The 27,738-nt window shown below is 55.1% G+C and overlaps 15 protein-coding genes across 17 annotated transcripts; 7 read left to right on the top strand and 8 right to left on the bottom strand.

The window, feature by feature from the left end:
• Positions 1 to 55: 55 nt before the first annotated feature.
• Positions 56 to 1,621, bottom strand: LDX57_007694 (uncharacterized protein; the record flags this gene model as incomplete). The annotated part of the gene is made up of 7 exons (XM_046089411.1): positions 56 to 83; positions 151 to 803; positions 988 to 1,023; positions 1,097 to 1,194; positions 1,260 to 1,271; positions 1,325 to 1,459; positions 1,540 to 1,621. 7 exons carry the CDS (start codon positions 1,619 to 1,621, stop codon positions 56 to 58), a joined length of 1,044 nt encoding a protein of 347 aa, XP_045945381.1.
• Positions 1,622 to 1,867: 246 nt separating this feature from the next.
• Positions 1,868 to 3,392, top strand: LDX57_007693 (uncharacterized protein; the record flags this gene model as incomplete). Its single annotated transcript, XM_046089410.1, has 2 exons — positions 1,868 to 2,514; positions 2,594 to 3,392. The coding sequence occupies 2 exons, from the start codon at positions 1,868 to 1,870 to the stop codon at positions 3,390 to 3,392; spliced, it is 1,446 nt and encodes a 481-aa protein (XP_045945380.1).
• A 366-nt stretch (positions 3,393 to 3,758) lies between these two features.
• Positions 3,759 to 4,617, top strand: LDX57_007692 (pyrroline-5-carboxylate reductase family protein; the record flags this gene model as incomplete). Its single annotated transcript, XM_046089409.1, has 2 exons — positions 3,759 to 3,911; positions 3,943 to 4,617. 2 exons carry the CDS (start codon positions 3,759 to 3,761, stop codon positions 4,615 to 4,617), a joined length of 828 nt encoding a protein of 275 aa, XP_045945379.1.
• Positions 4,618 to 4,828: 211 nt separating this feature from the next.
• Positions 4,829 to 5,774, bottom strand: LDX57_007691 (uncharacterized protein; the record flags this gene model as incomplete). Its single annotated transcript, XM_046089408.1, has 2 exons — positions 4,829 to 5,634; positions 5,699 to 5,774. 2 exons carry the CDS (start codon positions 5,772 to 5,774, stop codon positions 4,829 to 4,831), a joined length of 882 nt encoding a protein of 293 aa, XP_045945378.1.
• A 148-nt stretch (positions 5,775 to 5,922) lies between these two features.
• Positions 5,923 to 7,910, top strand: LDX57_007690 (uncharacterized protein; the record flags this gene model as incomplete). The annotated part of the gene is made up of 3 exons (XM_046089407.1): positions 5,923 to 6,195; positions 6,255 to 6,727; positions 6,788 to 7,910. Exons 1-3 carry the CDS (start codon positions 6,079 to 6,081, stop codon positions 7,908 to 7,910), a joined length of 1,713 nt encoding a protein of 570 aa, XP_045945377.1. The 5' UTR covers positions 5,923 to 6,078.
• A 291-nt stretch (positions 7,911 to 8,201) lies between these two features.
• On the top strand, positions 8,202 to 9,715 carry LDX57_007689 (NAD(P)/FAD-dependent oxidoreductase; the record flags this gene model as incomplete). The annotated part of the gene is made up of 2 exons (XM_046089406.1): positions 8,202 to 8,402; positions 8,551 to 9,715. 2 exons carry the CDS (start codon positions 8,202 to 8,204, stop codon positions 9,634 to 9,636), a joined length of 1,287 nt encoding a protein of 428 aa, XP_045945376.1. The 3' UTR covers positions 9,637 to 9,715.
• A 243-nt stretch (positions 9,716 to 9,958) lies between these two features.
• LDX57_007688 (uncharacterized protein) lies at positions 9,959 to 12,234 on the bottom strand (the record flags this gene model as incomplete). The annotated part of the gene is made up of 8 exons (XM_046089405.1): positions 9,959 to 10,320; positions 10,380 to 10,560; positions 10,605 to 10,783; positions 10,834 to 11,104; positions 11,155 to 11,693; positions 11,748 to 11,849; positions 11,899 to 12,119; positions 12,194 to 12,234. 8 exons carry the CDS (start codon positions 12,232 to 12,234, stop codon positions 9,959 to 9,961), a joined length of 1,896 nt encoding a protein of 631 aa, XP_045945375.1.
• A 145-nt stretch (positions 12,235 to 12,379) lies between these two features.
• Positions 12,380 to 12,580, bottom strand: LDX57_007687 (uncharacterized protein; the record flags this gene model as incomplete). Its single annotated transcript, XM_046089404.1, has 1 exon — positions 12,380 to 12,580. One exon carries the CDS (start codon positions 12,578 to 12,580, stop codon positions 12,380 to 12,382), a length of 201 nt encoding a protein of 66 aa, XP_045945374.1.
• Positions 12,581 to 13,078: 498 nt separating this feature from the next.
• On the bottom strand, positions 13,079 to 13,633 carry LDX57_007686 (uncharacterized protein; the record flags this gene model as incomplete). Its single annotated transcript, XM_046089403.1, has 1 exon — positions 13,079 to 13,633. The coding sequence occupies one exon, from the start codon at positions 13,631 to 13,633 to the stop codon at positions 13,079 to 13,081; it is 555 nt and encodes a 184-aa protein (XP_045945373.1).
• A 762-nt stretch (positions 13,634 to 14,395) lies between these two features.
• Positions 14,396 to 16,210, top strand: STR3. 2 transcript variants are annotated; one of them, XM_046089401.1, is made up of 3 exons: positions 14,396 to 14,721; positions 14,822 to 15,862; positions 15,918 to 16,210. In XM_046089401.1, exons 1-3 carry the CDS (start codon positions 14,533 to 14,535, stop codon positions 15,978 to 15,980), a joined length of 1,293 nt encoding a protein of 430 aa, XP_045945371.1. In that variant the 5' UTR covers positions 14,396 to 14,532; the 3' UTR covers positions 15,981 to 16,210. The 2 variants fall into 2 exon arrangements, with proteins under 2 accessions (XP_045945371.1, XP_045945372.1); XM_046089402.1 differs by having other exon boundaries at positions 14,396 to 15,862.
• LDX57_007684 (uncharacterized protein) lies at positions 16,202 to 17,670 on the top strand. The gene is made up of 2 exons (XM_046089400.1): positions 16,202 to 16,436; positions 16,507 to 17,670. Exons 1-2 carry the CDS (start codon positions 16,285 to 16,287, stop codon positions 17,306 to 17,308), a joined length of 954 nt encoding a protein of 317 aa, XP_045945370.1. The 5' UTR covers positions 16,202 to 16,284; the 3' UTR covers positions 17,309 to 17,670.
• Positions 17,671 to 17,755: 85 nt separating this feature from the next.
• Positions 17,756 to 19,643, bottom strand: LDX57_007683 (ferric reductase family protein; the record flags this gene model as incomplete). Its single annotated transcript, XM_046089399.1, has 5 exons — positions 17,756 to 18,896; positions 18,969 to 19,067; positions 19,147 to 19,334; positions 19,402 to 19,465; positions 19,525 to 19,643. 5 exons carry the CDS (start codon positions 19,641 to 19,643, stop codon positions 17,756 to 17,758), a joined length of 1,611 nt encoding a protein of 536 aa, XP_045945369.1.
• Positions 19,644 to 20,404: 761 nt separating this feature from the next.
• LDX57_007682 lies at positions 20,405 to 23,437 on the bottom strand. Of its 2 annotated transcripts, XM_046089397.1 has the most exons (3): positions 22,027 to 23,437; positions 21,144 to 21,973; positions 20,405 to 21,089 (listed from the first exon to the last, which is right to left on the bottom strand). In XM_046089397.1, the coding sequence occupies exons 1-3, from the start codon at positions 22,217 to 22,219 to the stop codon at positions 20,550 to 20,552; spliced, it is 1,563 nt and encodes a 520-aa protein (XP_045945367.1). In that variant the 5' UTR covers positions 22,220 to 23,437; the 3' UTR covers positions 20,405 to 20,549. The 2 variants fall into 2 exon arrangements, with proteins under 2 accessions (XP_045945367.1, XP_045945368.1); XM_046089398.1 differs by having other exon boundaries at positions 21,144 to 23,437.
• On the top strand, positions 23,063 to 25,083 carry LDX57_007681 (putative MFS drug transporter; the record flags this gene model as incomplete). The annotated part of the gene is made up of 7 exons (XM_046089396.1): positions 23,063 to 23,209; positions 23,257 to 23,390; positions 23,445 to 24,238; positions 24,293 to 24,482; positions 24,537 to 24,602; positions 24,657 to 24,710; positions 24,762 to 25,083. 7 exons carry the CDS (start codon positions 23,063 to 23,065, stop codon positions 25,081 to 25,083), a joined length of 1,707 nt encoding a protein of 568 aa, XP_045945366.1.
• A 307-nt stretch (positions 25,084 to 25,390) lies between these two features.
• On the bottom strand, positions 25,391 to 27,574 carry LDX57_007680 (E3 ubiquitin-protein ligase; the record flags this gene model as incomplete). The annotated part of the gene is made up of 1 exon (XM_046089395.1): positions 25,391 to 27,574. The coding sequence occupies one exon, from the start codon at positions 27,572 to 27,574 to the stop codon at positions 25,391 to 25,393; it is 2,184 nt and encodes a 727-aa protein (XP_045945365.1).
• Positions 27,575 to 27,738: the final 164 nt, after the last annotated feature.

Raw genomic sequence — 27,738 nt, 5'->3', positions numbered from 1 at the left:
TTTGAAATTCTTCCCTATGACACACAACGAGTGAGGTATGTTACTTACTGTACCTCTACAGCGACTTCCGAACCGCCTCAACCCTAAACAAGTCAGCACCCAACAACATAAACCAAACCACATCCAGGGGGAAAACAAGAGAGAACATACACCAAGAACGTCCCCGCCGACACAGGCACCGCTCTCCCCAACGTCGGCCCCAGTCCCCGAAAGAACCCTCGCCAGCCATCCACACGCCAGATATGCCGCACGGCATCACCCATGCCACGATAGCGTCTCTGGGCCCCGAACCCGTCCGCCTGCATGGTGCTCTTGACCACGTCGAAAGGATAATTCATAGCCCAGAGGATCTCGCCGGTGATGGCACCACACGCCGCGACTTTCCACCCGGGGATCTGCACCTCCTCAGTGCCAGTACCAATACCCTCCACTGCCTTACCTCCATCCCTCTCCCTCCTTTCCACCCCCTCCATCAACGCCCCATAAACCGCAAACCAAATCCCATAACTATGAAACTCCCTCAACACCGTCGCCGACTGTCCGCGATACAGCGCCCGCAACCCACCCCGTCTCAGGATCTGGCGCACGCAGTCCGCAGTCCCATTGTAGGTGCGTTCTGCCGGGTTCGCGGATTGCATCTGTAGACGGATCCGGATGTGTTCCATGGGCCCGGAGACGAGGCTGTTTGTGAGGCCGGCGAGGCCGCCGGAGAGGTAGGTTTGGGGGGTGGTGAGGGTGGGGATTGAGAGGGTTGATTTTAGGGTGGAGGTCACGAGGTGGTAGGTTGTGTAGACTATGCTTATCTATTTGGGGTTAGTTTTGGAGTTGAGGGAGGGTGAGAAGGGTGAGGTGGGAGGTAGGCAGGGAGTGTAGAGTATGGAGGAGGTGGTATGAGTATGGGTATGCATGGTTATGGGTTGAGTTAGGGCTGGATTCTGGAATAGGATGAATGGTTAGGGCTGGATGCTTCAATATGGGATCACTTACGCAGGCGCCGACTCCTACGAACGGAGCGAGAGATCCCTGGATCGTTAGGTACTTCTCACATTGCGAGATATAGTTATACTATATCAAATTAAATGTAGACAGGTCATACTTTATAAAACCCCTTCGGGCCCTCCTGTTTCCATAAATTCCTAGCAATATGAACCGCGCCGCCATCGACGCGGTTTTGCATGCGGACTTTGACAATGTCTAAATCGGGTCATGTTAGGGTTAGGGGCAGCAGGCACTAGGGTTGGCAAGGATGAGATACGAACCGAAAGGTTGACCTGACAGGATACATGTTAGTAAGACTAAGCTCAATGAGACAGAAGAGACTTGCCAATCAGCACTTGGGTGATCCCCCCAGCGGCTCCCACCACAACCTCCTTTGCGGCCGGGGAGATGCCGTTGTCGGAGGTCTGGACAAGGGGGCAGGGAGCAGTGGTCGAGAGTTCGGAGGCCATGTTCGTCTGGTCTGGTCTGTCAGAAGGAGGGGTAAGGAAGCGATCTGAAGGGACACATACATACTACATAGTTCATTGTTACTTCACTTACCACGGGGCAAGATAGGACAGCCACGAGACATCGGCATGCCAGCCGAGAGCACGACGGGGCGGAACCCCGCGGCGGAGATCATTCTGGGGATTCCATATCTCGATGTAGGCATAAGATCCTTGCTGAAGGAATCTAGACAGTCGGGAGTCTTCCCACCGGATCCAGATATCAAAGACCGACGGCCGGGAGAGCAACCGATGGTCGACCATCGCCACGGGGTATGAAAGGGAAATTGATAAGACAGGACCATGGTCGATGCTTTTATAGATTCCCCGTCATCCCCAACTTGTCGAGGTCAATCATCACCACAATTCTCTCCACATACACAATGGCTCGATTACTGGTGAAAGCCACTACTCCCCGGCCAGGCCTCGTGGGACTTCCCCGGGCGAGTCCGACGGTGCTGTATAAGCTCGACGGGGGGAGACGTTGGCAACACTACCGAGGAGTGGGCTCGACCCTGGAGGTCAGTTCCTCCCACACGAATACCTCTTCCTCTTCCGTTTCCTCTTCTGCCTCTTCTACCCCTCCGCTGGCCGCCCTCCCCAACAGCGTCCTTCTACGCTCCCTCCTCGTCGCCGCCATCTCCTCGAAACCCTACCTGCTGGGACCGTCGCTGTGGGCATTGTCCATCCTGACGCAGCCCGGACGGGGACTCTTGCTGGACGTGGACCGCAATCCGCTCCTGCACGGCATCCTCAAACAGACCTTCTACAAGCAGTTCTGCGCGGGCGAGAATCCCGCCGAGACGCAGGTGACGCTGCGGCGGTTCAAGGAGCTCGGGTTCCGTGGTACGATCCTGACCTACGCCAAGGAGACGGTGTTTGATCATAAGACCAACACGTCGCACGGGCTGGGGATTGCCAACGATCTATCGCAGGAGAAGGCGCAGCATTGTCCGACTATTGAGGCGTGGCGGAAGGGAACGGTGGAGACGATTGATTTGCTGGGCGATGGCGATTATTTGGCCGTGAAGTATGCTTCCCTTCCCTTTTCTCTCCGTTCTATATTCCTAGGTCTACGTTTTCGAGGATAGTCTCTAACTACTCGACAGACTGACCGGAGCCGGACCCTCCGTCACCGAAGCGTTCTCGGCCGGTGAACTCCCTCCCAAACAGATGCTGGACGCCCTGGAGGAGATCGGAAGCAAGTGCCAGGCGCGACGGGTGCGTCTCCTGGTGGACGCAGAGTCGCAGCACTTCCAAGCGGGAATTCTACGGGTGACGCTGGACCTGATGCGGCGGTACAACCGGGAGGGATTCGCCCTGGTTTACAACACCTACCAGGCATATCTCAAGTCCACCCCAGACACATTGGCGAAGCACCTAGAGACAGCGCAGCGCGAAGGGTTCACACTGGGCCTGAAGCTAGTGCGTGGGGCATACATCGCATCGGACAAGCGGTCGCTGATCCACGACACCAAGGCAGACACGGACCATGCCTACGACACGATCGCGCGGGGGGCGCTGAGACAGGAGATCGGCGAGTTCGGGACGCGGAAGGCGTTCCCGTCGGTGAATCTCTTCCTGGCCAGCCACAACCAAGCCAGCGTGGTGGGCGCGCATCAGCTGCATCGCCAGCGCCTGCAGGACGGGTTGCCCACGGTGCCGGTGGGATTTGCGCAGCTGCACGGCATGTCGGACGCGGTTAGCTTCGGACTGCTGAAGATGAAGGGCTCGGACGGCACGCCGGAGGTGTTCAAGTGCTCGACGTGGGGGAAGATGGGCGAGTGTCTGGCGTATCTGCTGCGACGGGCCATTGAGAACCGAGACGCGGTGGGGCGAACGGGGGAGGAATATCTGGCGTTGAAGAAGGAGTTGTGGCGGAGATTGGGATGGAGGACTGAGTACTAGACAACTAGTGCAATGCGGGGAACGCTAGGACGCAGATAGTAAGGAATATGAGACACGATCATGACTTAACCTGTTTATACCTTATCTTCTGTAACTAAACAGTACTGGATAGTGGAGTATAAATTAGGGCTTCCTGACGGGTGACTTCCCGATCTCCCCGCGTCGGTTCAACTTCCGTCTTCTTTTACTTCTCTCCACTGTACAACTCTGTACTCTTTGAACTATTACTCTTAACTACGCCTAATTCCTCTAGTAACACAGTAACAAGTTACACACCCCCTCCCACTACAATCCACATAGTCATGGCCAACTCAACCCTCTGCATTCTCGGCTGCGGTAAGTCTCTCCCTCGCATCCACACCAAAAATGACCTCATCCCCTCCTAGGCAACCTGGGCACATCCATCTTAACCAGTCTCCTCCACGCCCCGCCCGCTACTACCGCGGAGAATGCGCTACCATTCACCCACTACGTCGCCTGCGTCCGCAGCGCCACCTCCTCGCAGCGCCTGACCCAGCGGTTCCCGCAGCACTCCCAGCTCACCGTCGAGCGGGACCCCGTGGCCGCCGTGACCGCCGCCGACGTGGTCATCCTGGCCATCGACCCGGCCGATATCCAGCAGGCATTATCCCAGCCGGCGCTAGCACAGGCCTTGAAATCGAAACTCCTGGTCAGCGTGGCGGCCGGGTGGACGACCGCGCAGCTGCACGAGACCCTCGGCGACTCGACCCGAGAGATGCGCATCGTGCGCACGCTGCCTAACATCGCGGCGCAGGTCTCGGAATCGCTCACCGCTATTGAAGTGTCCCCTTCATCTTCTTCCACGGAAGACGAAGTGACACTCAACCTGGTCGAGCAAATCTTCACCCGCGTCGGCAAGACTATCCGCGTGGGCCCGTCGCAGATCGACGCCATCACGGCCGTGGGTGGATCGACGCCCGCTTTCTTTGCTATTATCTGCGACGCCCTGATCGACGCCGCCGTGGCTACGGGGGTGCCGCGCGATGTTGCTGGTATGGCGGTCGTGCAGGCCATGAAGGGCAGCGCGGCCATGATGCAAGAGGGGGGATTGAGTCCCGCCGAGTTGCGCGACCAGGGCACTTCGCCGGCGGGATGTACGATGGCGGGCGTGATGGCGTTGGAGGAGGGGAGTCTTCGGGGGGTGCTGGGACGGGGAATGCGAGAGGCGGTGGGGAGGGCGAGGGGGATGGGAGATCGTGATTGATTTTCTTGCTCTCTCGTTTGGAATTGGAGTATTTAGTATAGACATGACAATGGCGAATGAGTATGACATTGTGAACCCTGTTCATAGTCGTGACTTAATCGATCTTCTTTCGTATGAGCTTAGGACTTGGGATGTACAGCTGGTACCAATACAATGGAGGATATAAGAAGTCCATAATCGTAACTCTATATACATACAATCAAACAGAAATCTAAGCAAAAAACAACCTCAACTCCGTATTCACCAAACAACCCACCCCAAACGCCGGAATAATCCTCAAACACCGTCCCACCGTCGTCGAGAGCACATGCTTCCGAACAAACGCCATCCTCTCGGCCCAGCTGGCCGTCGGCCTTGAGAAACTATCCAGCCCGACCAGATGCACCGGCGTGGCGACGACCTGCGATAACACGGGGATGACCATTTGCGCGATGATGGTCGCTTTCTGCGAGATTTCATGCGGATGCGCTTCCCCCTTTATCTTCATCGCGAGGTCCTCGCGGGTCTCGCTCGACGCGGAGTCCAACATCCCCGACGTGGACAGGTACTCTGCGCAGCGCGGCGCCAACGTGAACGAGGCGACGATGGTGATGACGTCGCGTAGAAAAAAGGCCCCCGTGGCGAGACGGCCTCCTCCTACACCTGGTTTCCGTGTGCCCGATCGCATGCCCATCTTCGAGATCTCCTTCCCGACGACTTCCTTGGACACCGTGGAGACGGCCTCTTGCGCCGTCTTTGCTGCCGTCGTCACCGCCGTCGCACCCCCCGCGAACAGCTGCGCAAATCGTAGATCTTTCCAAATCCCTAGCGGCACGTTCACGGCGACGGTCGTGGCGCTGGCTAGTAGGGCGGCATGCTGGTATTGCACTTGCGACGACAGCGAGTCGCCGGTATTAGCGACGGTGTAGGTGGTCGCGTAGAGGGTCCAGACGATTCCGAGGGGACGGGCGAAGGAGACGGGGGGTTTGGGTTTTGCGGGGAGAGAGGGGGAGTTATTCTTAGGGATGAGAGACTTGTCTAGCTACTGGTTAGTCGGTGTATAGCGTAGTGTATACACTAGAGGTAGGGAAGTTAGGGTTACCGATCAGAGCGATGACGGGCGAAATCAACGAGGCGGAGATGGAGGCCGCGGCGAGATCGGGCCAGAGGGAGGTCATTCTGCTGGTTTTGTTTTGACGGGGAAGTTTTCCTCGGGGTACTTCCTGTCGTTTATCTTTTTATTATCTTATTTGATCATATCTGCATGTATACACCGAGCTTCTCTCCATTTTGTGGGGATCGGCTCTCCTCCCGAGTCGGATGCCTCCCCGGCCTTTGTTACGTCGTTGCGCCGCGGTTTGCTGCAGGATAAAAGGCTGGTGGTGCAGCTGTTGGAGCTTCATTTTTGTTACTTTCTACACTTACACACTTTCATCTCATCTCTCTTCCTCTTCTCCTTTACCTTCACCTTACCTACACATCATGGCCAGCAGACTCATTGCTCGTCCCCGAGTTCTCCCCGCTCGGGCACTGCAGTCGCAGACTCGGGGCAAAGTGACGGCGCCTTTCCGTCTGCCCGCCGCGCGCAACGAGCCCAACGTGAGTTATCCACCTTAAACAATTGGAGTGAGACAATAGCCATTGATTGACTTTGATAGCCCACATACACCCGCGGCTCCCCCGAACGCGCCAAGGTCGAAGCGGCCCTCAAGGACCTGCGCGCCCGCCTGCCCGTCACCAGCAACGTCGTCTACAGCAACAAGGTGCAGGCCACCGCGCAGTCGACCTCGCAGCCCCTGCCGGCCGAGCACGCCGTGCAGTTCACCAACTACCCCCATGCCTCTCCGGAGCAGGTGGCCTCGGCCATCGACGCCGCCCTCGAGGCCAAGCAGAGCTGGCAGGACACGCCGTTCGTCGACCGTGCCGCCATCTTCATGCGCGCCGCCGAGCTGGCCACCACCAAGTACCGCTACGAGCTGATCGCCGCGACGATGCTGGGACAGGGCAAGAATGTCTGGCAGGGTGAGATTGACGCGGCCGCCGAACTGGCGGATTTCTTCCGTCTGAACTGCCATTATGCGGCGGAGATTTTGGAGAAGCAGCCTGATCGGGGAACGGATGGCATGTGGAGGTATTTCTTTCCCTAGATCTTATTCTGAAGAGGGTAGAGGAGGTGTGCTAACGAGAACAGTCGCGTGGATTACCGCCCCCTGGAAGGTTTCGTCTACGCCGTCTCCCCCTTCAACTTCACTGCCCTCGGCGGCAGTCTCGTCTCCGGACCCGCTCTGATGGGCAACGTCGTGCTCTGGAAGCCCTCGCCCGCCGGCATCTACGCCAGCACGATCGTGCACCGCATCCTGCGCGAGGCCGGTCTCCCCGCGGACGTGATCCAGCTGGTGCCCGGTGACGCGGAGGAAGTGACCAACGTGGCGCTGTCGCACCGCGAGTTCGCCGGTCTGAACTTCATCGGTTCGTCGGCCGTGTTCCGCCAGCTGTACGGCCGCGTGGCCCAGGGCATCGCAGCCAACACCTACCGCGAGTTCCCCCGCGTGGTGGGCGAGACCAGCGGCAAGAACTTCCACCTGGTGCACCCGTCGGCGGACATCACCAACGCCGTCAACCACACCATCCGCGGCGCCTTTGAGTACCAGGGCCAGAAGTGCAGCGCCACCTCGCGGCTGTACCTGCCTGCGTCCAAGGCCGACGAGTTCCTGACCCAGCTCAAGGCCGGCGTCGAGCGCATCACCATCGGCAACCCGGACAAGGACATGGGCGCGTTCATGGGCCCCGTCATCCACCGCGGCTCGTTCGAGCGCATCCGCCAGGTCATCGACGAGAGCAACGCCGACTCGTCGCTGAAGACGCTGGTGGGCGGCACCTACGACGACTCGGTGGGCTTCTACGTGCAGCCGACCGTGTACCAGGCGTCGTCGCCGGACCACGCGCTCTTCGAGAAGGAGATCTTCGGCCCCGTGCTGGCCGTCTACGTCTACCCGGACGCGGAGTGGAGCGGGCTCCTGAAGACGGTGGACCAGTCGGGCGGCGGGTTCGCGCTGACGGGCGCCATCTTCGCGCAGGACCGGAAAGCGCTGCGCGAGGCGGAGGACAAGCTGCGGTATTCCGCGGGCAACCTGTACCTGAACTGCAAGACGACGGCGGCGCTGATCGGACAGCAGTCGTTTGGTGGTGCCAGGAACAGCGGTACCAATGACCGCGCGGGCAGCTCGGATCTGCTGCGTCGGTTCACCAGTCCGAGATTGATCAAGGAGGAGTATTTCGAGATTGACGGGTTTGAGTACCCGAGCAATCAGTAAATGTACTATTTCTCATGTCATGTCATGTCATACGATTGTCGTTAGTTAGTTTGTTCTTGTTATCAAAATGAAATCTAGAGCTATCTGAAGCTGTCTAGTCGGAGTAGACGAAACTAGGGCTAAGCAGACTCGGGAAGCCTCCCGGTGCGGAGAGTCTTCCGATCTCCAACTTGCAGCTCCATTCAGAAGTAAAGAGCTGTAGACAAGATATAAAGACATCTCTCTCCCTGTAACCAATTCACAATAATTCCAAGTCAGAACTCTCTCATTCGAAACAAGAACACTATCACCATGGCCCCTCCCATCATCATCGTCGGCGCCGGCGCATTCGGCCTGTCCACGGCGCTGCATCTCTCGCAGAAAGTGTCTCCCGGCGAGATTCTCGTGCTGGAGCAGGACACGCAGATGCCGCCGCGGTCGTCGGCTGCGAATGATTTGAATAAGATTGTGCGGGCGGAATATGAGGATCCGTTTTATACGGATTTGACTTTGGTATTTCTCTCTCTCTCTCCCATTCTCTCAATTACATTCTCTCTGCCTTCCCCGCATCGCAATGAATCTATACTCCACATCCCCACCAAACCACCCAACATGGCTACTAATTACCAAATGCAATTGCTAACTGCTACCTCTACTCTAGAAAGCCATCTCCGCCTGGTCCGAAGGCCCCTTCGCCGGCCACTTCCACCAAACCGGATTCCTGCACTGCGTCTCCAGCAAAGCCCCCCAACCTGCCATCGACACCTTGAACCGATTCCGCGCGTCCGCCGACTCGCACGCCGCCATCCACCCCCACGTCGTCTCCCTGGGGCACGACGATGCCGCGAAACCCCACCTCATGGGCCCCTACCGCGGCGCCATGCCCGGCTGGCACGGCTACCTGAACAAACTCGACGGATGGTGCCACTCCGCCAAAGCCCTGGTCGCGGTGTACGAGGCGGTCCGCAAGGCAGGCGTACCGGTGTGGTTAGGCGCGGGGGTTCAGGAACTAGTCTATGAATCCGCAGGCAGCACCAGCAAGGGGGCAGCAGGCAAGAAATGCACCGGCGTGAAACTCACCTCCGGCGGCTTCCTCCCCGCGCGTCAAGTCATCGTCACCGCCGGCGCCGGCGTCTCCCCTCTCCTCCCTGCCCTGAACCGCCAAATCACCGCAAAGGCCTGGTCCGTGGCACACATCCAGCTCACGCCCACCGAGGCGGCCCAGCTCCGGGGTCTGCCCGTGACGTACGCGCGCGATCTCGGCTTCTTCTTCGAGCCCGACACGGACGACAATCTCCTGAAAATGTGTCCGATGGGCGGAGGGATCGTGAACACGGACAGTGCCACGGGCGTCTCACGCCCGGACTATGAGCCATTCCTGCCGCGCGAAGACCAAGCGAAGATGCGGGCGTTGCTGCGCCAGACATTTCCCGATCTGGCGGATCGGCCGTTCGTGAGGCCCATGCTGTGCTGGTTCGCGGATACGAAGGATAGTGATTTCATTGTGGATTATGTGCCGGGGAGTGAGGAGAGCGTGGTGGTTGTTTCTGGGGATTCGGGGCATGGGATGAAGTTGTTTCCGTTGGTCGGGGAGTGGGTGGTTGATTTGCTTGGGGGGAAGAAGGTGGAGAGATGGGCGTGGAAGGAACAGCAGGAAGGGGAGTGGAAGGGCGAGAGTAGTTGGCGGTTGGGCAGTTCGATGGAGTTGAGGGATTTGAAGAAGGAGGGAAGGGGGAATAAGTTGTAGATTTCATCTCTGTTGATGTTTGTTTATGTGGATTATGTGGTTGTTGGATTAGAATGAATACATGTTTGTCTTTTTCTCTCTTATGGATTCTGCTCTCATTGAACATGACTATCATATGACACTGATTGTATGTGGATTAGAATACATCTTACTCTAGACTATGCTCTCCTAACATGTACTTGACATGGACAAATATCAACATTGCTGTTGATATTGATCGAATTGATAGACATGATATTGACAACAGACAAAATGCTAGACATAAGACATCGTTCATACCATACATAAACCCAATCTGCATCCATGAATACATCACTCTACATCACCAAATACTATTCTCCGTCACCGCATGCGCTATCCAATCCACATCCCCCGTATCGATTGACTCCGCCACTGCCAGAATCTCCGCCGTCGTCAATCCCTCCGGCATCCCGCACTCCATCTGCGGCGACGGCATGCCCGTCTCGTCGTCCAACTGTCCCAGCGTCCCTCGCAGCTGCTCCAGCTCTCCACGATGGAACGCTGCAATACGATTACCGCGCGCCACCATCTCATCCAGGATCGGCGCCCCGCGGTCCTGCCAGCTGGGCCCCGGGTCGAGCAGTCCGGCCGTCGCGGGTCCGGCAGCCAGCAGAATGACGCTGGAGACGAACGTTGATTCGAGGTCGAAGGGGAGGAAGCTATCTGTTCAGGATTTCTATCAGTTCGATTGCTTTCTTTCACACCACGAAGGGGAGAAGTACCGAGGAGGTTCTGTTCGTGTAGACTCGCGAGGATATTCAGCATCTGTTGCGCCGAATCCAGACACATTTGCAGCAGCTTGCGCACCGTCGGCGACGATTGAAGCGCCATGCAGCGCTCAGGAGACTGAAGACGGATTTTAAGAGCGCAGAACAGTAACGGTCGGGTGGCCAGGACGATGCACTGATCCGTTAGGCATGTCTTTCTCAAAGCATTAGGGAAAATACCTGATGGTAAAGCAGATGTAGATGCGCCGACAGCCTCGAAACCCCGCTGATCGATGCCTCCTCCAGCCGCAGGTCGTGTGACTGTCGCAGCTCGTTCGCTAGATCCGCCGTGCTGGCCAGCGCCGTTTTGGTGCGCACCAGGAATTTCCGATTTAACCGACCGTCAGGCCCGTATACCGCTGGTCATGGTCAGCAACACACCTTAGACAGACACCGACAACAGACTTACTGCGGTTGATCTCCGCGATGATCTGACACATCTTGATCTGCATGCTCAGCGCCGCCGCCCGCTGCGGCGATCCTGGGTACGACGGCATCAGATCATACACCTGGTCGTCCTGGATGGACTGTGGCAGCCCCATCAGCGAGGTCATCTGCCGGTCCAGGATATAGATCGTCCACCAGATGCGGCGACATCGCTGCACGGTAGCGTACCCGAGATGCTCCGGCATGTTGGTGTGCATTCCCTGCGCCAGGGCTATCCGCAGGGCTTGTCCGATCTATCCGATTAGCTTCTAGTCGACGAAGATGATTATGAGTCCAAACATACATAGTCATATGCGCAGTTCCGAAAGTCCATCGACTGCAGATACAACGCTATACAGCAGAGGATCTCCGTGGCGACGATGGGATCACGAGACAGCCGCGTCGTATCAGGCAGCAGCTGCAACGCCTTGACGAAGAACTCACACCCCGGCGGACGACCGTCCTGCGCCTTTTGCACGACAAAAGCCTTACCGAAGCCCAGGATGAGCAGGTAGTGGATGTACCAGAGCCCCGACGTAGCCATCTGCCGGTGCGGGTCCTCGTGGAAGGCATACAGCCCGCCCATAAAGGTCTCCTCATCGAACAGATGGAACAGCTGGCCGGCGTGGAACTTGACGGCCGTGATGAGGTACAGGGAGAAGTCGAGGGTCGGGGCCATGGGCAGTTCCGGAATGCCCAGTCGCATCCCGTCCCATCCCAGATCATACGCGGTCCCATCAAAGTTCAGACTCCCCGTGGGCAGTGAGGACTGATAGAGGTGCTCGTGGGTCATACTGAGGATCTTGCGGGCAAAAGACCAGTTGGAGGACGTTCCTAGATAGACTGGACGGTGAGCTGCATTTCTACGAGGGGTTACAACGGCAGGAAGAGACTTACAGGTCCGGCCGGTGGCCGACGTCATGAAGGTCGACGGCCCGCTGGATAGGGGGTTGGTCAAGTCGGTGGTTTCGATATTCGGCGGTTCAGTGAGAATGGTTTCTAAAAGAAGGTGAGTATGTCAGACTGAAAGGGCAAGAACGTTACATACCATCATCAGGAATCGGGTCGGGTTCGTGACTCTGCGGGCTAAAGATCTCATCGCCGCGTTCTAACTGGGCGACGCGAGCCTGGAGATCCTCGATGTACCCCCTGGTTACCAAGACTTTCTGCTCACGGTCATCAAAGGTACAGGTTAATTTGCGTTTGTTGCACGTGCTACAAGGCAGCGAACCCGAGCATTTGATCTTCTGGCGACGACACCGTTGGCAGCTTCATTTGCAAACGACAAGGATAATTAGCGGTGAGGAAGAAACCGGGAGAAGAGTAGAACAAAAGCCACGTACGCATTGGATGACCGCTTCTTGACCCTGCGTGATGCCTCCATGGCTCTGGAACGATGAATGAGAGTCATTGTTGCGACCGAACACTTCGAGATGGCGATGAAGCCATTGAGCGGCGGCGATGGGAAGAATGCGGGGTTGGCGATAGACCGTCTCCGCAGTGGGTCGGTCGCTGCGTCTTATCTCGTGTTACTTGATAGTTACTTCGCTTGTCTTTGGTCCTTGGGTCAAGATTGTAGGACCGGGTTCGTATCCGGTCGCCAGATCTCCACGTCCTGCAACGTCGGGGGGCTGACCGAGATAGCAAGGAGATAATGCGTAGTCGGCGATCCAAACCTTGGCCGTGGTCCAGGATGCGTTGGCGTCACTAAAGATAGCCGAGATGGCCATGGCGTAAAGCCCCTTCCGGGGAAAAATAGATTGCGCTGCCGGCTGATGAGGGATTGACATTTTGGCAACGTGGAGAGTCGATCTTCCAAGACATTTTGCGGGGAGTCATCACCTGACAGGTCAGGACACGCTGTCTTTAGTCTTCCCTTGATTGTTTTTGTTTGTTCCTGTTGTCTTACATAATAAGCTGTTTGTTTGTTTGTTGGTCACAAATAAGAATATATATCAGTGCATTCGAGCGATTGACAGAGGGAAGAAGTTGGATTCAAGATACTCTAGTAGTAATAGAGGACTTGATGATGCAATTTTAGCTCCAAATTTGCATGATAACCCTCAACTACGTTCTATAGTATCAATACTACCGAAAATGTCACCAAAGATTTTATTTATACAAAGCAAAGCTAATTATAACTAGGACATGCTCGATCATTCTCTCAAGTTGACTGCCGTGAATCCGGTCCAGTGCCAGTCCACAACATCCCCCAATGGAGATAACAGTCAGACTCGTCGGTCTTCGACATATACCTCAGGACGCCCACGATCTCTTCCATCGATAAAGACACTGCCACTGGCAAAATGACCACCCCCGCCTCGTCTAACCTCGTAGTAGACGATCCGGGGTTGAGGGAGGCCGTTACGGTTCAGTTCATCGGCGGCGGTGTCCCGGTGATTCGGCAATGCCATTCGACCCTGGTACAGAGGCACAACAATATAAGTCCTACTGTGACTATGCGGGAGAGATTGATAATAACGGTAGTACTCGTCCACAAAGTCGTCCATTCTGTTGCGCACGTTATTCAAACCGGCACGCGGGTCCCGAGTCGGGTAGGGAAGGGGGGGAATGTGGGCGAGCACGGCGGCCCAATCCGAGACCATCAGAACTACAAGTCCACCGTTGAGGTTACTGGTCCCGATAGAGTTCATCCGATGGGTTCGGGAGAATTGCATGGCTACCACCCGATTTGGGTACACTTGGACTGCCTCTTGCATATGCAGCGCGTCTTGGAAACGCGAGGTGCGATAGTCACCCGAACGGCGGCGATAGTCAGGCATGATGGACGGTGGTAGATGAGGTGAGTCTTCGAGGCTTTCATCTGATGTCGACCTGGCAGTGCATCATGCGATTGAGTATGGAGTGTCATCTTACTTTTATGCACCATGGTAGGAGAGGCAAACAGGGATCCTGGATATCCAGCCAGACAGCATCTTCCGGAATGAAGTGAAGAAGTAGCTTTGTTCCGGTAGAAGATATCAGGGGTTGGATTTGCGTGGAGGACAACGTAAAAGTCCGATATCCCTGCCGATGGCCAGCACCGGTGAGTTGGTAGCCTGCCTGTTTGAATGCATTGCTCGAATATCAGCTCCATACTTGGAAGTTTCTGTTGGAGTTAGCTAGGTAGATGAAATTGATAAAAGATGTCGTATACTGCTATACGGAAGAATCCCTTTTGGTGAGCTAGTTGTATGATATGCTTCCTGTCAAGGAAGATACCGGGATTTGAATAAGGACTGCCTTATCGAGGGTAGTTCCCGTGTGTTGGTCGACATATTGATAGAGCGACCTTCCTGATGATGCTTGCCTGAACGGTAGGAGAGAGGAAGTGCCTCAGGTATGCAGGTATTCAGGCACCTTGCTGCCTCAGGTGTACCTCTTACCCGAAAGAGCACTAGCGGATGACGACATCGCCGTCCTGTCCCATCCACCAATCAGGTCAATCCAAGTGGGCCCATCCAGCTGCAGTCCCGTGATTTGACTCTGGGGAAGACCGACAATTCGTGATTCTTCTTCTTCTGCCATCTTCATTCCTTCATTCCTGCATTCCTCATTCATCCTCTCCTTGATCCCCTTTTCACGACCATTGTCTCTTCTTCCCGTCTGCATTGGTGTTGCCATCCACCTCCCGTTGAACTCGCCGTGTCTCTGACTCACTTCCCGTCCCGTCCCCGCAGCGATGTCGGCCTCAGGATCCGGTGCGCCTCTAAAGAAGGCTTATCCTCACGTCGACCTCGAGGGCCACAATCTCCCTCCTTCGCCGGCTCCGTCCAGTCCGCATGCCGGTAGACGCTATAACATCGCGACGGAGTTGGTCTACACCGATAGCAATGACCAGTACAACGCCAGCAGCGTTCCCATCTACCAGGTATGTCCGCATGATATGAATGGGCACCGATTGCCTGGAAATTCTTTCCAGGTCGATCTCGGTCGGCCATCTAATCGTCATATTAATTGTGCTTGAATAGAGCGCTACCTTCAAGCAAACGTCCGGCGACGGCGGCGGCGAATATGACTACACCCGCTCCGGAAACCCCACGAGAACGCACCTGGAACGGCACCTGGCCAAGGTCATGTCGGCCCAGCGGGCTCTCGTCGTCTCCTCCGGTATGGCCGCGTTGGATGTGATCACCCGACTTCTGCGTCCCGGCGACGAGGTGGTAACTGGCGACGATCTCTACGGCGGCACGAACCGCCTTCTCAAGTACCTGTCCACGAACGGTGGAATCGTCGTGCATCACGTCGACACCACGCGGCCGGAGAAGGTGCGCGAGGTCCTGAGCGAGAAGACTACCATGGTCCTGCTGGAGACGCCGACCAACCCGCTCATCAAGGTGGTCGACATCCCGCAGATCGCCGCGGCGGCCCACGAGGCCAACCCCGCCTCCCTAGTCGTGGCGGATAACACCATGATGTCGTTCCTTCTCAACCCCTTGGAGCTGGGGGCGGATATCGTGTACGAGAGCGGAACCAAATATTTGTCGGGCCACCACGACCTGATGGCGGGCGTGATCGCCGTCAACGACCAGAAGCTGGGCGAGCGACTGTACTTCCCCATCAACGCGTCCGGCTGCGGACTGTCGCCCTTCGATTCGTGGCTGCTGATGCGCGGCGTGAAGACCCTCAAGGTGCGCATGGACCAGCAGCAGTCCAACGCGCAACGCATCGCCGAGTTCCTCGAGTCGCACGGCTTCAAGGTGCGCTACCCTGGTCTGCGGTCGCACCCGCAGTACGACCTGCATCACTCCATGGCTCGCGGATCCGGGGCGGTTCTCTCGTTCGAGACAGGCGACGTAGGCGTGAGCGAGCGGATCGTCGAGAGCGCCAAGCTCTGGGCAATCAGTGTCAGTTTCGGGTGTGTGAACAGCTTGATCAGTATGCCCTGTCGCATGAGTCATGCCAGCATCGACGCGAAGACGCGGGCGGAGCGCGCGATGCCGGAGGATCTCATCCGACTTTGCGTGGGCATTGAGGATGCGGATGACTTGATTGATGATTTGCAGCGAGCGGTAAGTTCTAATCTAGAGGTCAGATTGGCATGGATGCAGGCTAACGTGTTGACAGTTGGTGCAAGCCGGAGCCGTCAACGTGACGCTGGATGATTTCCAGGCAAACACGACTGTTTAACGGGCGATGTATAGACGATTGGGATTAACGGCGTTGGGCGAACAGCAGAAAAGAAGTCTTTATATATCGTACATACAATTTATTTTCATATTCTCCTATACTCCCAGCTTGTTCTGGACTGTAGAGGGATATACGCTCAGCCGCGGCCAATCAGAGGCGGCTGATTGATCCGGCATCGGAGCGACTCCGGCTTATTCTCGTCCGTCATTTTTGTGATCTCATTTCCTTCTTTCTGTCAGTCCTTCTTTGTATTCTGCTTTTTCGTTTTTCGTTTTTCTTCTGGTTATTCTTCCTTGTATAGACAATGCCCCAAAATGCCCTCTCAGACACCCCCGTCGTACCTGCCCTCTCGCCCAGCTGGAACACTCGCCAGCTGGGATCGCGCTTTGGCGTCGACGTCGCCAGCGCCGCTACGGCTGGAGCTTTGACGTGTCCAGCCATCACCGTCATCGACCGGTATCTATCCTCGACTCCAGAATGTTGATTTACAAAGTCAATAACAGAAACTAACGCTTTGTTCTGTCAGTGCCATCATCGAAAAAGCTGCCAAAGGCATCCCTATCCGTCAGACCATCACCTCGTGCTTCCGATCCATGATCTCCCATCCCGGCGGCTTCTTCCTCAGCACCCCTTTCCTGCTCATCTACACCCTTTACACCTCGACCTACCTGACCGCCAACGCCATTGACACCGTCACCTCGACCCTGCGCAACCAGTCTTTCTCGACAGTGTTCCCCGGGACCGCCAAGTTCATCACCACGACCACTGTAAACATGGGGATATGCGTCTACAAAGACGCGCGATTTGCTAAGATATTCGGCGCCAATCCTCCTCCTTCATTGTCCCCGTCCACTGGACAGTCGTCGTCGCAACCCCAGTCGCCTCCCCAACCGCGCATCCCCCAACAATCACCGGCCTCCTGCCACCCCCCGGCCAACAGCACGACCAAGGTGCCCCGGACCTCGTTCGCGCTGTTCTGCCTGCGCGACAGCATCACGATCTTCGCATCCTTCAATGTCCCGGCGCTCGTCAGCCCCTGGATTCCCGACGTCGTGGCATCCTCGCCACGCGCCAAATCCACCATGGCGCAGTTCGCCTGTCCGGCGCTGATGCAGTTCGCTAGTACCCCTATGCACCTGCTCGGTCTGGATCTGTATAACCGGCAGGACGCCCGGCTGGGGTGGCGGGAGCGAGCGTTGCGCATCCGGCGCGATTACGTGCCCAGTTGCTTCGCGCGCATGGGCAAGATTGTGCCGGCGTACGGGGTAGGCGGGGTGGCAAACGTGCGGTTGAGAGAATGGGGGATGAATTTGCTGGAGGGGAAATAATGCCCTTTCCTTTCTCGCGTTTGACCTCCAATGCACTATTTGGGTGTAGGCGATCGGGGTGCGACGATGATGATGACAGGTGTGGTTGGTGAGTTGGTGATTCAAACTCTCTACTCTTTTTCTTACATTTCGTTTCACATATTCTGGGATCTAGGGATTGGGTTAATGGCGTTTAGACATGACTTGACATGGTTTGGCGTTGGTGGGTGCATATATTCATTTCCATTGCTTCCCTTCGGGTTCAAGTACTTTATATAGTACCGTCTTACTTGGCACAGCACAGAGCATAGGTAATCAGTCATGAGATAGATTAATAGAATCTAGACGAGGTATCTCATCATACCATGTATCATATCGGATCATATTCACACATCCTCTTTATTCATAGAATGCCTCATCCCTTACTACATAGAAACCACATATATACTATGCAAGATGAAGAAATGATCACCACGAAAACGTCTCCGTATGCAAAATCACATCTCCCCCATCCCCTCGTCCCTGCGCATCCGCCGCTGCATTCGTGACATCAAACAGCATCGACGCCGGTCCGCACGCATAAATCGCCACCTTCCTGTTCTTCTGCTGCAAGACCTCTGCGATCCGCGCCGCAAGTTTCGGCCGTCCGGCGTAGAACAGCCCCGTCTGTGTCTGCGTCTCGCGATTCATTCGCCTCCCTGTGTCTTTCCTGTAGGTATTGTCGTCCGTCGCGAGGAGCTCGATGTCGGGTTCTACCTCTTTGTCTCTTCCTAGGTCTGGTTCTCCGGTTCCGGTTCCATCACCCTGGGTCTGTTTCTGGGTCTGTTTGCCCTGATAAAGAGACGACGAAGATGATGAAGAGGGAGAGGCAGAAGAGGAGACAGAAGTATCATGAATGTCCACAACCACGTTTCCCTCGTGCTTCAACTCCCCTGACGAACCAGTGGACGGTGATGATGATGAAATCAAAGCCTCACTCTCCTCCCGAAACCACCGCGCCATGGCCGTCGACCGACACGCAAACACCACTTTCACCGTTCCATTCGCTCGTCCGCAAGATGAAGACCTCAACCTCAACGTCTCAGCTAGCATACCCAATGCGAATCCGCCGCCTGAACCACCTGCCACAATCACCACGCTATCAGTATCAGTGTCAGCATGAGCATGAGTATCACCTCGCCCCGCACTCCCAATCCCAACCGCAGTCCCACCATACGGCCCTTCCAAAAGCACTGTACACCTCCAACCCCCACCCGTCGCATGCCTCGCCAACGCATCCAACCGTGCCGTGAGGCCGTTATGCGGACGAACGAAGAACACCAACTGCGAGGGCTTCCCCAGCGCATCCGGGTCATGGGCCAGCGAGGCGATGGTGAACGGGTGCGCGGTGAGAGCGTGCAGGCCGAGTTTGCTCGGGGCGAGGAAGCGCAGGAAGAGGTGTTGTCCCGGGTGCCAGGTCGTGAGCGTGACGGTGGGGATTGTGATGCGGAGGAGGCCGCAGGGGAGGGGGGTGATGGTTGCCATGTGCCGGCCGTGAATGAGGTGCGTGCGGATTTGAGCGGAGAGGAGGGAGAGAATGTAGATTGCGCCAGTGGCGATGAAGTAGTCCCTTTTGGTTCATCTGTGGTTAGAGTGGGAGATGCTGGGTAGAAGATATATGAGGTAGGTGGATGGGACATACCACGAAGAGAGACGAAAGTCACAATGCAGGAAGAAGAACAGGATAAAGACGAGAGCGGCGAGGAGGTGCGTGGCTTTGAAGAACTCGTAGTATCGATTCCTGTTTCACTCTTAGCCCTGACGAACTATCCCATACAGACTTCCTAGATGATAGATGAGTTCAAAGAAAGCCAACATACCGAATTGAAGGCAACGACATAACCGTCAAATAAGCCTGAAAGATCAACGCCACAACGCCCGTCCAGTAGGCAATGCTCGTGTTATACTGCTTGACCATATCGCCCTTCCAGATATGGAAGATGATGAAGGGGAACGTGTGGATGAGAGCCAGCACGAACATGGCGTAGCTGGTCCAGTGATGGAAGACCTAGTTATGCCATTACCAGGAGTCAGCCAGTCCTAGTGGCCAAGATGCTTGTACCATATCAACATACCTGCAGCTTCTCATGCGATACGCCCGTCAACGCTGATATGAGATTGGCTTTCGTGCTCAGAGCCCTAGACAGCATCAGCATCCATCATCATACCTCTATCCCCTATCCTCAGGATCAACTCACAGCACAAACGGCAACAAAGCCAACGCCATCCACCCCGTCCTCGTCGCAATCGGCGGACTACTTCCATACGAGAGTTCCCTCGTATTCGGCCAGTAGTAGGGCTTCGGACCCAAAGTCATCGCTAGTAGGTAACTCAAGTCAACACCCAAACCAAACAACACACGCATAACAAGAACACCACCCCCTGGGTAAACAAACCAGCAAAAAACACCAACCCCACACATCCCAACCCAATCACGCCCAACGAAGGCGACCAGTACCGCAAAACAGGTACTCGAAAGGATCTATACGAAAGATAGCGGCCCGTCGCGGTGGCCTTTCGCCAGGGAGAACTCCGCCTGAGGGAGCTCGGGGCGTAGAGAGAGAGGAAATGTAAGATGGTGAATAGGCCGACCGTGGCGATTAAGAAGTAGACGGTGTTAAGCGCGTAGACGTGGTCTGCTTCGTACCTGTTCTCGTCCTCTCGTTTCCCCTTCGTTAGTTTTGCTGGCTTGTTCTGTAGGGTATTGACAGGGAGGAGGAGAATGAAGCATACCAGTATCGCCAGTGTCCAGACCGATATGCACATTGCTCTGGAGTCAGTTCGCACTCGTCTGCCCGCGACGAATGTAGCCAGACCGGTTGGTCCAGCCATGGGAGGCCGGACCCCGATTCGTCCGCATGGTCCATATGCATTGTTGATGGCCGTCTGTCGTCTCCGGACTTCGAGAGGGTCGGCCATACAGGGCATCAGGCACGGGTCGTGTAGAATAAAAGGCAGGATAGACGGTCTAACGAATCGTGTCATTGTGATAGACAGCCGTGCTGATTGGCCGAGGGCTGCTCGCAATTGAGCAGATTTCTGGAAAGGTGAAAACGAGCTAACAGAGAGCTAAAAAAGGGCTAACAGAGGGTATGAGCACATTTGCGTGCATTCTGCAGGGGGAACGGGATCATTGCCAAGATGTCATTCAGTTACTATAACCTAATGGGGAATAAAGATATTCACTCATCATTCGTCTCTGCCGCTGCCACTGCTGTGGGTACTAGTTACTCTGCAGCGACACCATGGCAGACACTGGCATGGGATACGACGCCTGCTCCGATCCCTCTCCACTATCGCCCCATATGCCGTGGTCGTGCAGGGCCTGATACCCTCCCCGGAGACTGTCCGCCTCGATCCCCTTGGCCCGCAGCACGCTGGTGGCCACTCGGGCCGTGTCTCCATTGTAGCAAATCACCAACACATGATGGCCTTGCAGGGTGCTAACCACGTTCGCCTGGGCGTCCGTGAACAAGGCCTCTAGCTCCCGCCATTGATTCTCAAGCACCGTTGGGTCAGAGAACGGTTTGGGAGTGTGCGAGTCTAGATTCTGCAAAGGGATGTTCACCGATCCCGGCAGATGCCAGGCGGAGAAATCCACCGCGGTTCTCAGGTCGAGAACGCAGCACGCTGGCCGCAAGGCCATGCTGCTCAGCAAGCTCTGCGTCAGCGCCTTGGGAGGTTCATAAAAATGAGTGAAAAGAACCACCGGGCTTCGCTCCCAGCTCTCGTCGTATCGGTAGAGATCCACCTTGGTGAGGTGCTGGACAGGAGATCGATTAGCATCAGCAGCTACAACAGACATGGAAGAACGTACCTCATTCTGAATGGGGTGGAATTTATCCGCCCCAAGAATACTAAAGTACTCGCCAATGTACTGATACGGCAAGTCGCAACACAGAAACACGCAGTGGACGGCACCATCAGGCCCTGTCAACTCCGACAGCGTGCCGGCAGCCTGACGCTTTTCAATCATCTGGAAGAGTCCCTTCAAGTTGAATCCCGAAGAAGGTCCACACACGATGCCCTCCCGGCACAAATCCAAGGACAGAGAGAACGAGTCAAAGGAGTTCACTTCCTCGATCACGTCGACCGCAGACTTCCAAGGAAACTCGACGGGCTTCATGAGAGCAAAGGATCTTGGACCAGGTACCCGGTCTCCCGGGGCAGTGCAAACTCCCAGCCGGAGCACAGATGGCTTGATGTCCTTGAAGTATGTCCCTAGACCCGTCATCGTTCCGGATGTGCCCATGCCCGCGCAGAGCACGGTGATCTCTGGTAGCTGCTTGTATATCTGTGGCCCTGTCCAACGGATATGGGACTGCCAGTTGTCATCATTCTCGTACTGGTTGGGGTTGAGGATCTGTTCGGACCGCAATGACTGATTCCGGGCACTCTGGATGCCGCCTCGTTCGTCGAAGGGCTCGGGTTGCGAGGGGCCGCCAAACAGCGTGATGTTGAGGCCGAAGAACTGCATCAGTCTCAGCTTGGCCTCGCTGGTCTTGTTACTCAGGAAAGCACGTGTGTCATTGATGCCATGCATGACCCGAGCGATCATTGACATTGAGATCACTGTGGAGCCGGAGCTATACTCGATGATGGTATTCGTTTTCCCGGGCACCACACTGGATTCGAGCATATTCATAGCTATGGGCCGCTAGATTAGTAGGACGCAATTGAACGCTCCGACAGGTACATACCGGGCATTGCTTTAACATTATTGGCCGGGTGCATGGTCATCATCTTCGCATAGATGCGTACACCATCCTTACGATAAGGGTTCAGATGCTCCGGCAGCTCAACCAATGGTAGAGGGGGCTGTGAATCGGGATCGAAGTATTTCTTCAGAGAATCCGGGCCAAAGTACACATTGCGTTCGTTGAGATTAGACATCGTGGCACAAAAGCACTGGATGCAAGGGAGAAAAAATCTGCAAGGGCTCCGGTGACGGATCAATCAGGCTACATGGAGGGGCAATGGCCTCAAGTTATAGTTCTGCAGCAACCCCTCTGTGGTGCATATTGTTCATTCGTGACGGGCTGCGTGGTGGTCTGACCCACATGCCAGTAGACTTCTGCATCGCATAGTCACATTTCCCCTGAAGGGAATCCCCGGGCATGAGGAAGCGCCATTTCCCGCCTGACAAAAGTGATCGGAGCGCCATCGAGGGTGGGATATTTCTCAGAGTGGAAGCCGTAGCCGAATCAGGATGGCGAAAAAAAGAGGATTCAAGTTAGTGGTCATGTCCTCAGGGTGTCAAGCTGGGTGGGATCTTCACAGTCCGGCCTTCTATAGACAGTAAGTCAGGCTAGGACAAGTAAGATCTACGCACGGTCATACCGCAAGGTCCTTGGAAAGACACTGGGTAGCACTTTCTCACCACAGGTCCTCAAAAGCCACGCCAACCCTTGTCAACATACTTTCTTGGCAAGCCATGCATGGCGAGTACCTTGTTGAGTTTTTTTGAGCAGGTTTGCGGCCGGGATGCTGATCCCTTCCAGAACCCTAACCGGCCGTATCAACACGTCTAGTCCGAGACCCTCTTTCACTTGGCAGACTCTTCAAGGTTGATTTGATCTTCATGAATATCCTCGCTTAGCATAGCTCAACATGTTCCCACCGGTCGGCGGTCCTCACGGTCTCCCCACGGTCTCGCGGTCTTAAAGGGAATAATGGCCCTCGGCATTCAGGAGCTGATCACTCCCAAACATCGGCTAAGGGTACACAACGACAACGATGACTGGAACTGTCCTCGAGCCCAAGGCAAATGCATCCGACCTTTCGGACTCGTCTGCAACCGCTGACACATATGGTGAGTCCAAGCCTTCTGCGCACGTCTTCAATGAGCAGACCAACTATGTGCCAAAGAGGACCATCATCACGGTAGGTAGCCACCAGTTGCCTAACTCAGCACTAGACTGACAATCCAGATATTTCTGGCCTGTTCCACGGTCGACCTCATAGCCTTGATGGATCAAACTACCCTAGCCGCCAGTTTGTCTATCATTGGCAATGCTTTGCACGCCAGTGACCAGACTTCGTGGATATCTGGCGGTTACTTTGTGTAGGCCGACTACTCCCACTATCCACAGAGAAGATATGATCTGACACTCGTTAGTACATCGACCTGCTTTCAGCTTTTGTATGGTCGACTCTCCGACGTCTGGTCACGCAAACTGGTCCTCTTTGTCGGTCTGGGTATCTTCTTTTTCGGATCCTTGGCCGCCTCGCTGGCTCAAACCGCAACCCAGCTCATCATCTTCCGAGCCTTCACCGGTGTCGGCGGTGGTGGCCTCATGACCGTCGCGCAGATGATTGTCAGCGACGTAGTTCCGCTGCGTGAAAGAGGCAAATACCAAGGGATTCTTGGTGCGGTGGTCGCTATCGCCAACGGTATCGGTCCGGTAATTGGAGGTGCCCTGGCCTCAATCAACGAAGATTCGTGGCGGTGGATCTTCCGTCTCAACCTTCCCCTCACTGCAATTACTACCCTGAGCGTGCTCTTCTTTATGCCACTGCGCAAGGTCACCGGTGATTGGAAGGTCAAGCTGAAGGCGATTGACTTCTTTGGCGTCGTTCTCGCCCTCGGTGGCACCGCCGTGCTGCTGCTCGGTTTGACCTGGGGCGGAGGCGAATATCCCTGGCAGTCGACATATGTAATCGCGACTCTTGTTGTGGGCTTTGCCATTTGCGTTGCATTTGTCCTTTGGCAGTGGAAAGGCACATCAGTGCCCCTGGTGCCAATGCGGATCTTCACTTCGCGAATTGTCAATGGCGCGTGTCTCACCATGTTCGTGAACGGGTGGAACTTTCTTGTTCAGGTCTACTACATACCGACTTTTTATCAATTGGTCTTCGAGTACTCCACTGTAAAGGCGGGTGCAATGCTCCTACCTATCACTCTAATGCAAAGTAACTCATTCCCTCTTTCATCCCGTCCTAATGTTTGAGACTGACATCCTTAAGCCGTTAGCAGTACAGTCTCAGGTCTCGTGGTCCACTGGGTAGGCCGATATAGAGAATGCATACTCTTTGGCTGGATGATCTGGGCCGTTGGGTTAGGCCTCTTCTCCACCTTGGACAAATCTTCTGGGCTGGGGAAGCAGATTGGATATGGTATATTGACCGGCGTGGGAGTGGGAAATACCTTGCAACCGTGAAGTTTCCACCCCAGAATCGTCGCAGGAAACATGGCTGACCGGTACAACAGTGCCCTCATAGCAGTACAGGCTGGGGTTGACCGACGAGAAATGGCCGTTGTCACTTCTTTCCGAAAGTATGTCTGTCTTATCCAACTACCCTGAGTCACCAATGTTAATCAGTTCGACAGCTTCATCCGAAACCTGGGCGGTACGCTTGGCCTCGCTATTGCCGGGACAATCATGTAAGTGCTGAGTATCCCAACCGACAGGTTTCAAACTCTCATGGACTCCAGAAACAACCTCATTTCCTCCGCAGTGTCTTCTCTGGGTCTAAGTGACTCCGAAAAACGGTCGTTCCTGTCGAGCCCCCAGAACTATCTGTCCCAGCTCCCTGCCAAGGAAGCCGATCATGCTCGCTCCCTATTGATACCGGCGTATCAAAAAGGATTTCGCATTATATTCATTATCGGTGCGGCTTTATCAGCACTGGCCTTCGCCTTGGCCGCTTGGTTAATGCCCCAAGTGTCGTTGAATCGGGATGATGACGAGAAACTGAAACAAGAAGGAAGAGATAGAATTAAGGGAGAGAGCTCAGACGAAGAGAAGAGAAACTGACGCCAAAAAATGGATAGATAAGCAAATTGTATTAATCCAGTGATGGAAGGCAGCTCGGGTCATTATCCAAAAGGATTGTCATATCTCATCACATCATCAATGTCAGTCCCAGGGAACCCAAAAAAAAACGAGAGTAGAAAAACATCCAACCCCCTTTTGTTTACCCCATTCACCATAAACGCCAATACTATGATAGAACATCAGACCAAAAGAGTTGTGTGGGGAGGTGAAAACCATTAGTGTGCCCGAAGGGCAAAAAGAAAGACAAATAACAAATGCAAAATCAAGACGCTAGAACGTACAAACCTCAAATGTCCTCGATGACAATCGTTTGCTCAACGAGCCAGTTGACAAAAGCCTGTCCTTCTATCTTCCACCGCCCTTCATACCACACTTCATTCAGCCAGTAATTGCAGCCTTTCCCCTGCAATTTTAGAATTCGGCCTTTGCTTTCTGTCATTGCGAAGTCGTCGTTGACATGTAATGCACCGACACCGACCCCTGAGGTGTCTTGACGCATATTCCATTCACGTTCTGCTTTCTCGCCAGCACGGCGTGCCACGTCTTCTTCATCCACGTCTTGGTAAAGCTCGCATTTAGTGCATTCCGAACACCGAGATCCCGGTGTTAGCCGGAAATGTTCGCAGAAATGACTGTACCCTTCTCCTTCGGCATCTTCTTCATCCGGATCCAGTTCTTCATTCTGTGCTTCAAGCCTCGGTGCTCCCCTCCCCATAGGAAAGATATTTTCTTGATTTGGTATCCCTCCTTGCTGACGCCGCCCAGCACGGCCCCATCGAAACACCGAATTCAAAGGAGGATTCAGGCCCTTGCGGCAGAGATAACACATCGAATAGCCACACACGCAAGTCAGCTTGTTACAACCTGAAGACTTGACGAATGACATCCCACAGCGAGGACAGGTGCGCTTCACCGCGGCCGTTCGAGCGGCTTCCACGGTGGCGCGTAAGTCGAGTAATAATGGCTCGTGGCAAACATGCGGATCGCGCCACGGTTTCTGACAGTCGATACAACTGATCCGTCGACAGGCCGGGTTTGAGCAGTTGAACGTCTTTCGGCGAGCTTTCAAAGACAGGCTGAGCACAGCGTTTCGTAAGATCATGGAGAGAAGAGAAGGGTCGATCAAGAAGAGAACGATCACCGGAATCAGGAACACGGGTATCAGATCTAGTAGAATGAACATCAAGATAATCGTATCACCGACTTTCTGACGGCGAAATCGCCATTTGATTCCTTCGGGGGAAGTATGATAGGCGGAGTCAACTTCTGCATACGAGCAATAGGGGCAGCGGATCAATTTCAACTGGGACTTGAGGAGGGCTTCCGAGGCAAGTCGGCCTTCAAATTTGAGGTAAGTCTCGGCCCCCGCCTTATCCAGAAGGACGGCTCGTTTGACAATCTCAGCGTTCAAGTTCCCATGACAGGCCTCGTGGCTAAACGGTGCGAGGCATTTCAGGGTCGCCTTTTCGACGTCCACAGACTTGCTCCATCCCTGACCGAATACCGCCTCCTGTAACGTTCGCCGGATGCAACCATAGCAGATGACATGGGAGTTGTCCGAACAGGTCGAAATACGTTCGAAAGTAACATCCATCAAACAACATTCGCACTCGTAGATCGCATTAGCCGCCGTGGCCTCGACTTCATTCAACTCCTCCGCCAGGGACAAGTCTCTGGCTTCCCGTTCCTCGCGTCGCATCCGGAGCATCGGCGCCAGCAAAGCCTCGTGCAATTCTCGATTCAACTCCCCGCACCCGGTGTCTTTAAGAATAGGGCCCAGCTCACCGTCCGGCTGGCGCTTCCAGAGAACGAGAGGGTGCTCTTGTTTGTCTTTCTTACTTCTGAAAGGAAGAATGTTGTTGAAAGTCGCTCGCCACGTCTTGCTCGCAAGGCCACGCAAAATTGGACGAGCTCGAATGTAACAGAAGTTCACTTCCGCCAGTACCGCATCCACGGCGCTCCTGCTCAGGCTGCTGAATTCCTTGGATAGAGCAAGTTTCACCGAAGCTTTGTATTCATCGGTTCGAAACTGCTCGTTACGAGGAACCACCAACTGCTCGCCATCCACGGGGGAAGGAACGACGGCATCGTCCCCGCTCCCCGCAGACCCCGTCGGCACATTCCATCGTCCAGCCACCCACTCCTCTTTATGTCGCAGCAGTTGGTCCACGCACACCTGCAGTCGACTGAGTCCGTCGAACCGCACCAGGAGTTCTCGAAACACTTCGATTTTCACGTCGGGGAATATCTGGGCCAGGATTTCCAGGGCCTCGTTGAGCTCCTTTTGGTCTTGCGTCTTGTCGGAGGAGGCTGCCACGGCGGCAGTGGGACGAGATCGTAAGGGTATTCCGAACGGATTATTGCGCAAGGCTTCGGTGATGGTGGCGGATTGGTGGTTGTCGCCGGCAGGATGCGGGGGGGAGGTGGTCGACGATCTAGAGAAGCTAGGGACAGATAGCGAGAGCACCATCGTTGCGTCGGAGGAATGAGGAGACTTTGCTACATGATCGTTCCTGAGACGCAACGAGGTAAGAGGCAGAAGAAACCAGAACGTGTCGATATAGAAAACACGTTCAAAAGGACAAGAGAGGACTTGAAGATAACAGGTGAGGAAGATGAAGGGAGACGGAATGG

The sequence above is a fragment of the Aspergillus melleus genome (assembly GCF_016097325.1).
Source record: "Aspergillus melleus strain CBS 546.65 chromosome Unknown contig4, whole genome shotgun sequence".
Taxonomy (NCBI): domain Eukaryota; kingdom Fungi; phylum Ascomycota; class Eurotiomycetes; order Eurotiales; family Aspergillaceae; genus Aspergillus; species Aspergillus melleus.
Note: the sequence above shows the minus strand (reverse complement) of the source record. Positions and strands in the feature narration are given on the sequence as shown.

What these genes read in the sequence shown, in the direction of transcription:
- STR3 (XM_046089401.1), top strand. Translation starts at nt 14,533, where the DNA reads ATGTCGGCCTCAGGATCCGGTGCGCCTCTAAAGAAGGCTTATCCTCAC. An exon ending in GCAGCGTTCCCATCTACCAG is followed by an intron (nt 14,722 to 14,821) that starts GTATGTCCGCAT and finishes GTGCTTGAATAG; the next exon opens with AGCGCTACCTTCAAGCAAAC. An exon ending in TTGATGATTTGCAGCGAGCG is followed by an intron (nt 15,863 to 15,917) that starts GTAAGTTCTAAT and finishes ACGTGTTGACAG; the next exon opens with TTGGTGCAAGCCGGAGCCGT.
- LDX57_007684 (XM_046089400.1), top strand. Translation starts at nt 16,285, where the DNA reads ATGCCCCAAAATGCCCTCTCAGACACCCCCGTCGTACCTGCCCTCTCG. An exon ending in GCCATCACCGTCATCGACCG is followed by an intron (nt 16,437 to 16,506) that starts GTATCTATCCTC and finishes TTGTTCTGTCAG; the next exon opens with TGCCATCATCGAAAAAGCTG.
- LDX57_007682 (XM_046089397.1), bottom strand. Translation starts at nt 22,219, where the DNA reads ATGTCTAATCTCAACGAACGCAATGTGTACTTTGGCCCGGATTCTCTG. An exon ending in TAATGTTAAAGCAATGCCCG is followed by an intron (nt 21,974 to 22,026) that starts GTATGTACCTGT and finishes AGCGGCCCATAG; the next exon opens with CTATGAATATGCTCGAATCC. An exon ending in TCCACCCCATTCAGAATGAG is followed by an intron (nt 21,090 to 21,143) that starts GTACGTTCTTCC and finishes TCTCCTGTCCAG; the next exon opens with CACCTCACCAAGGTGGATCT.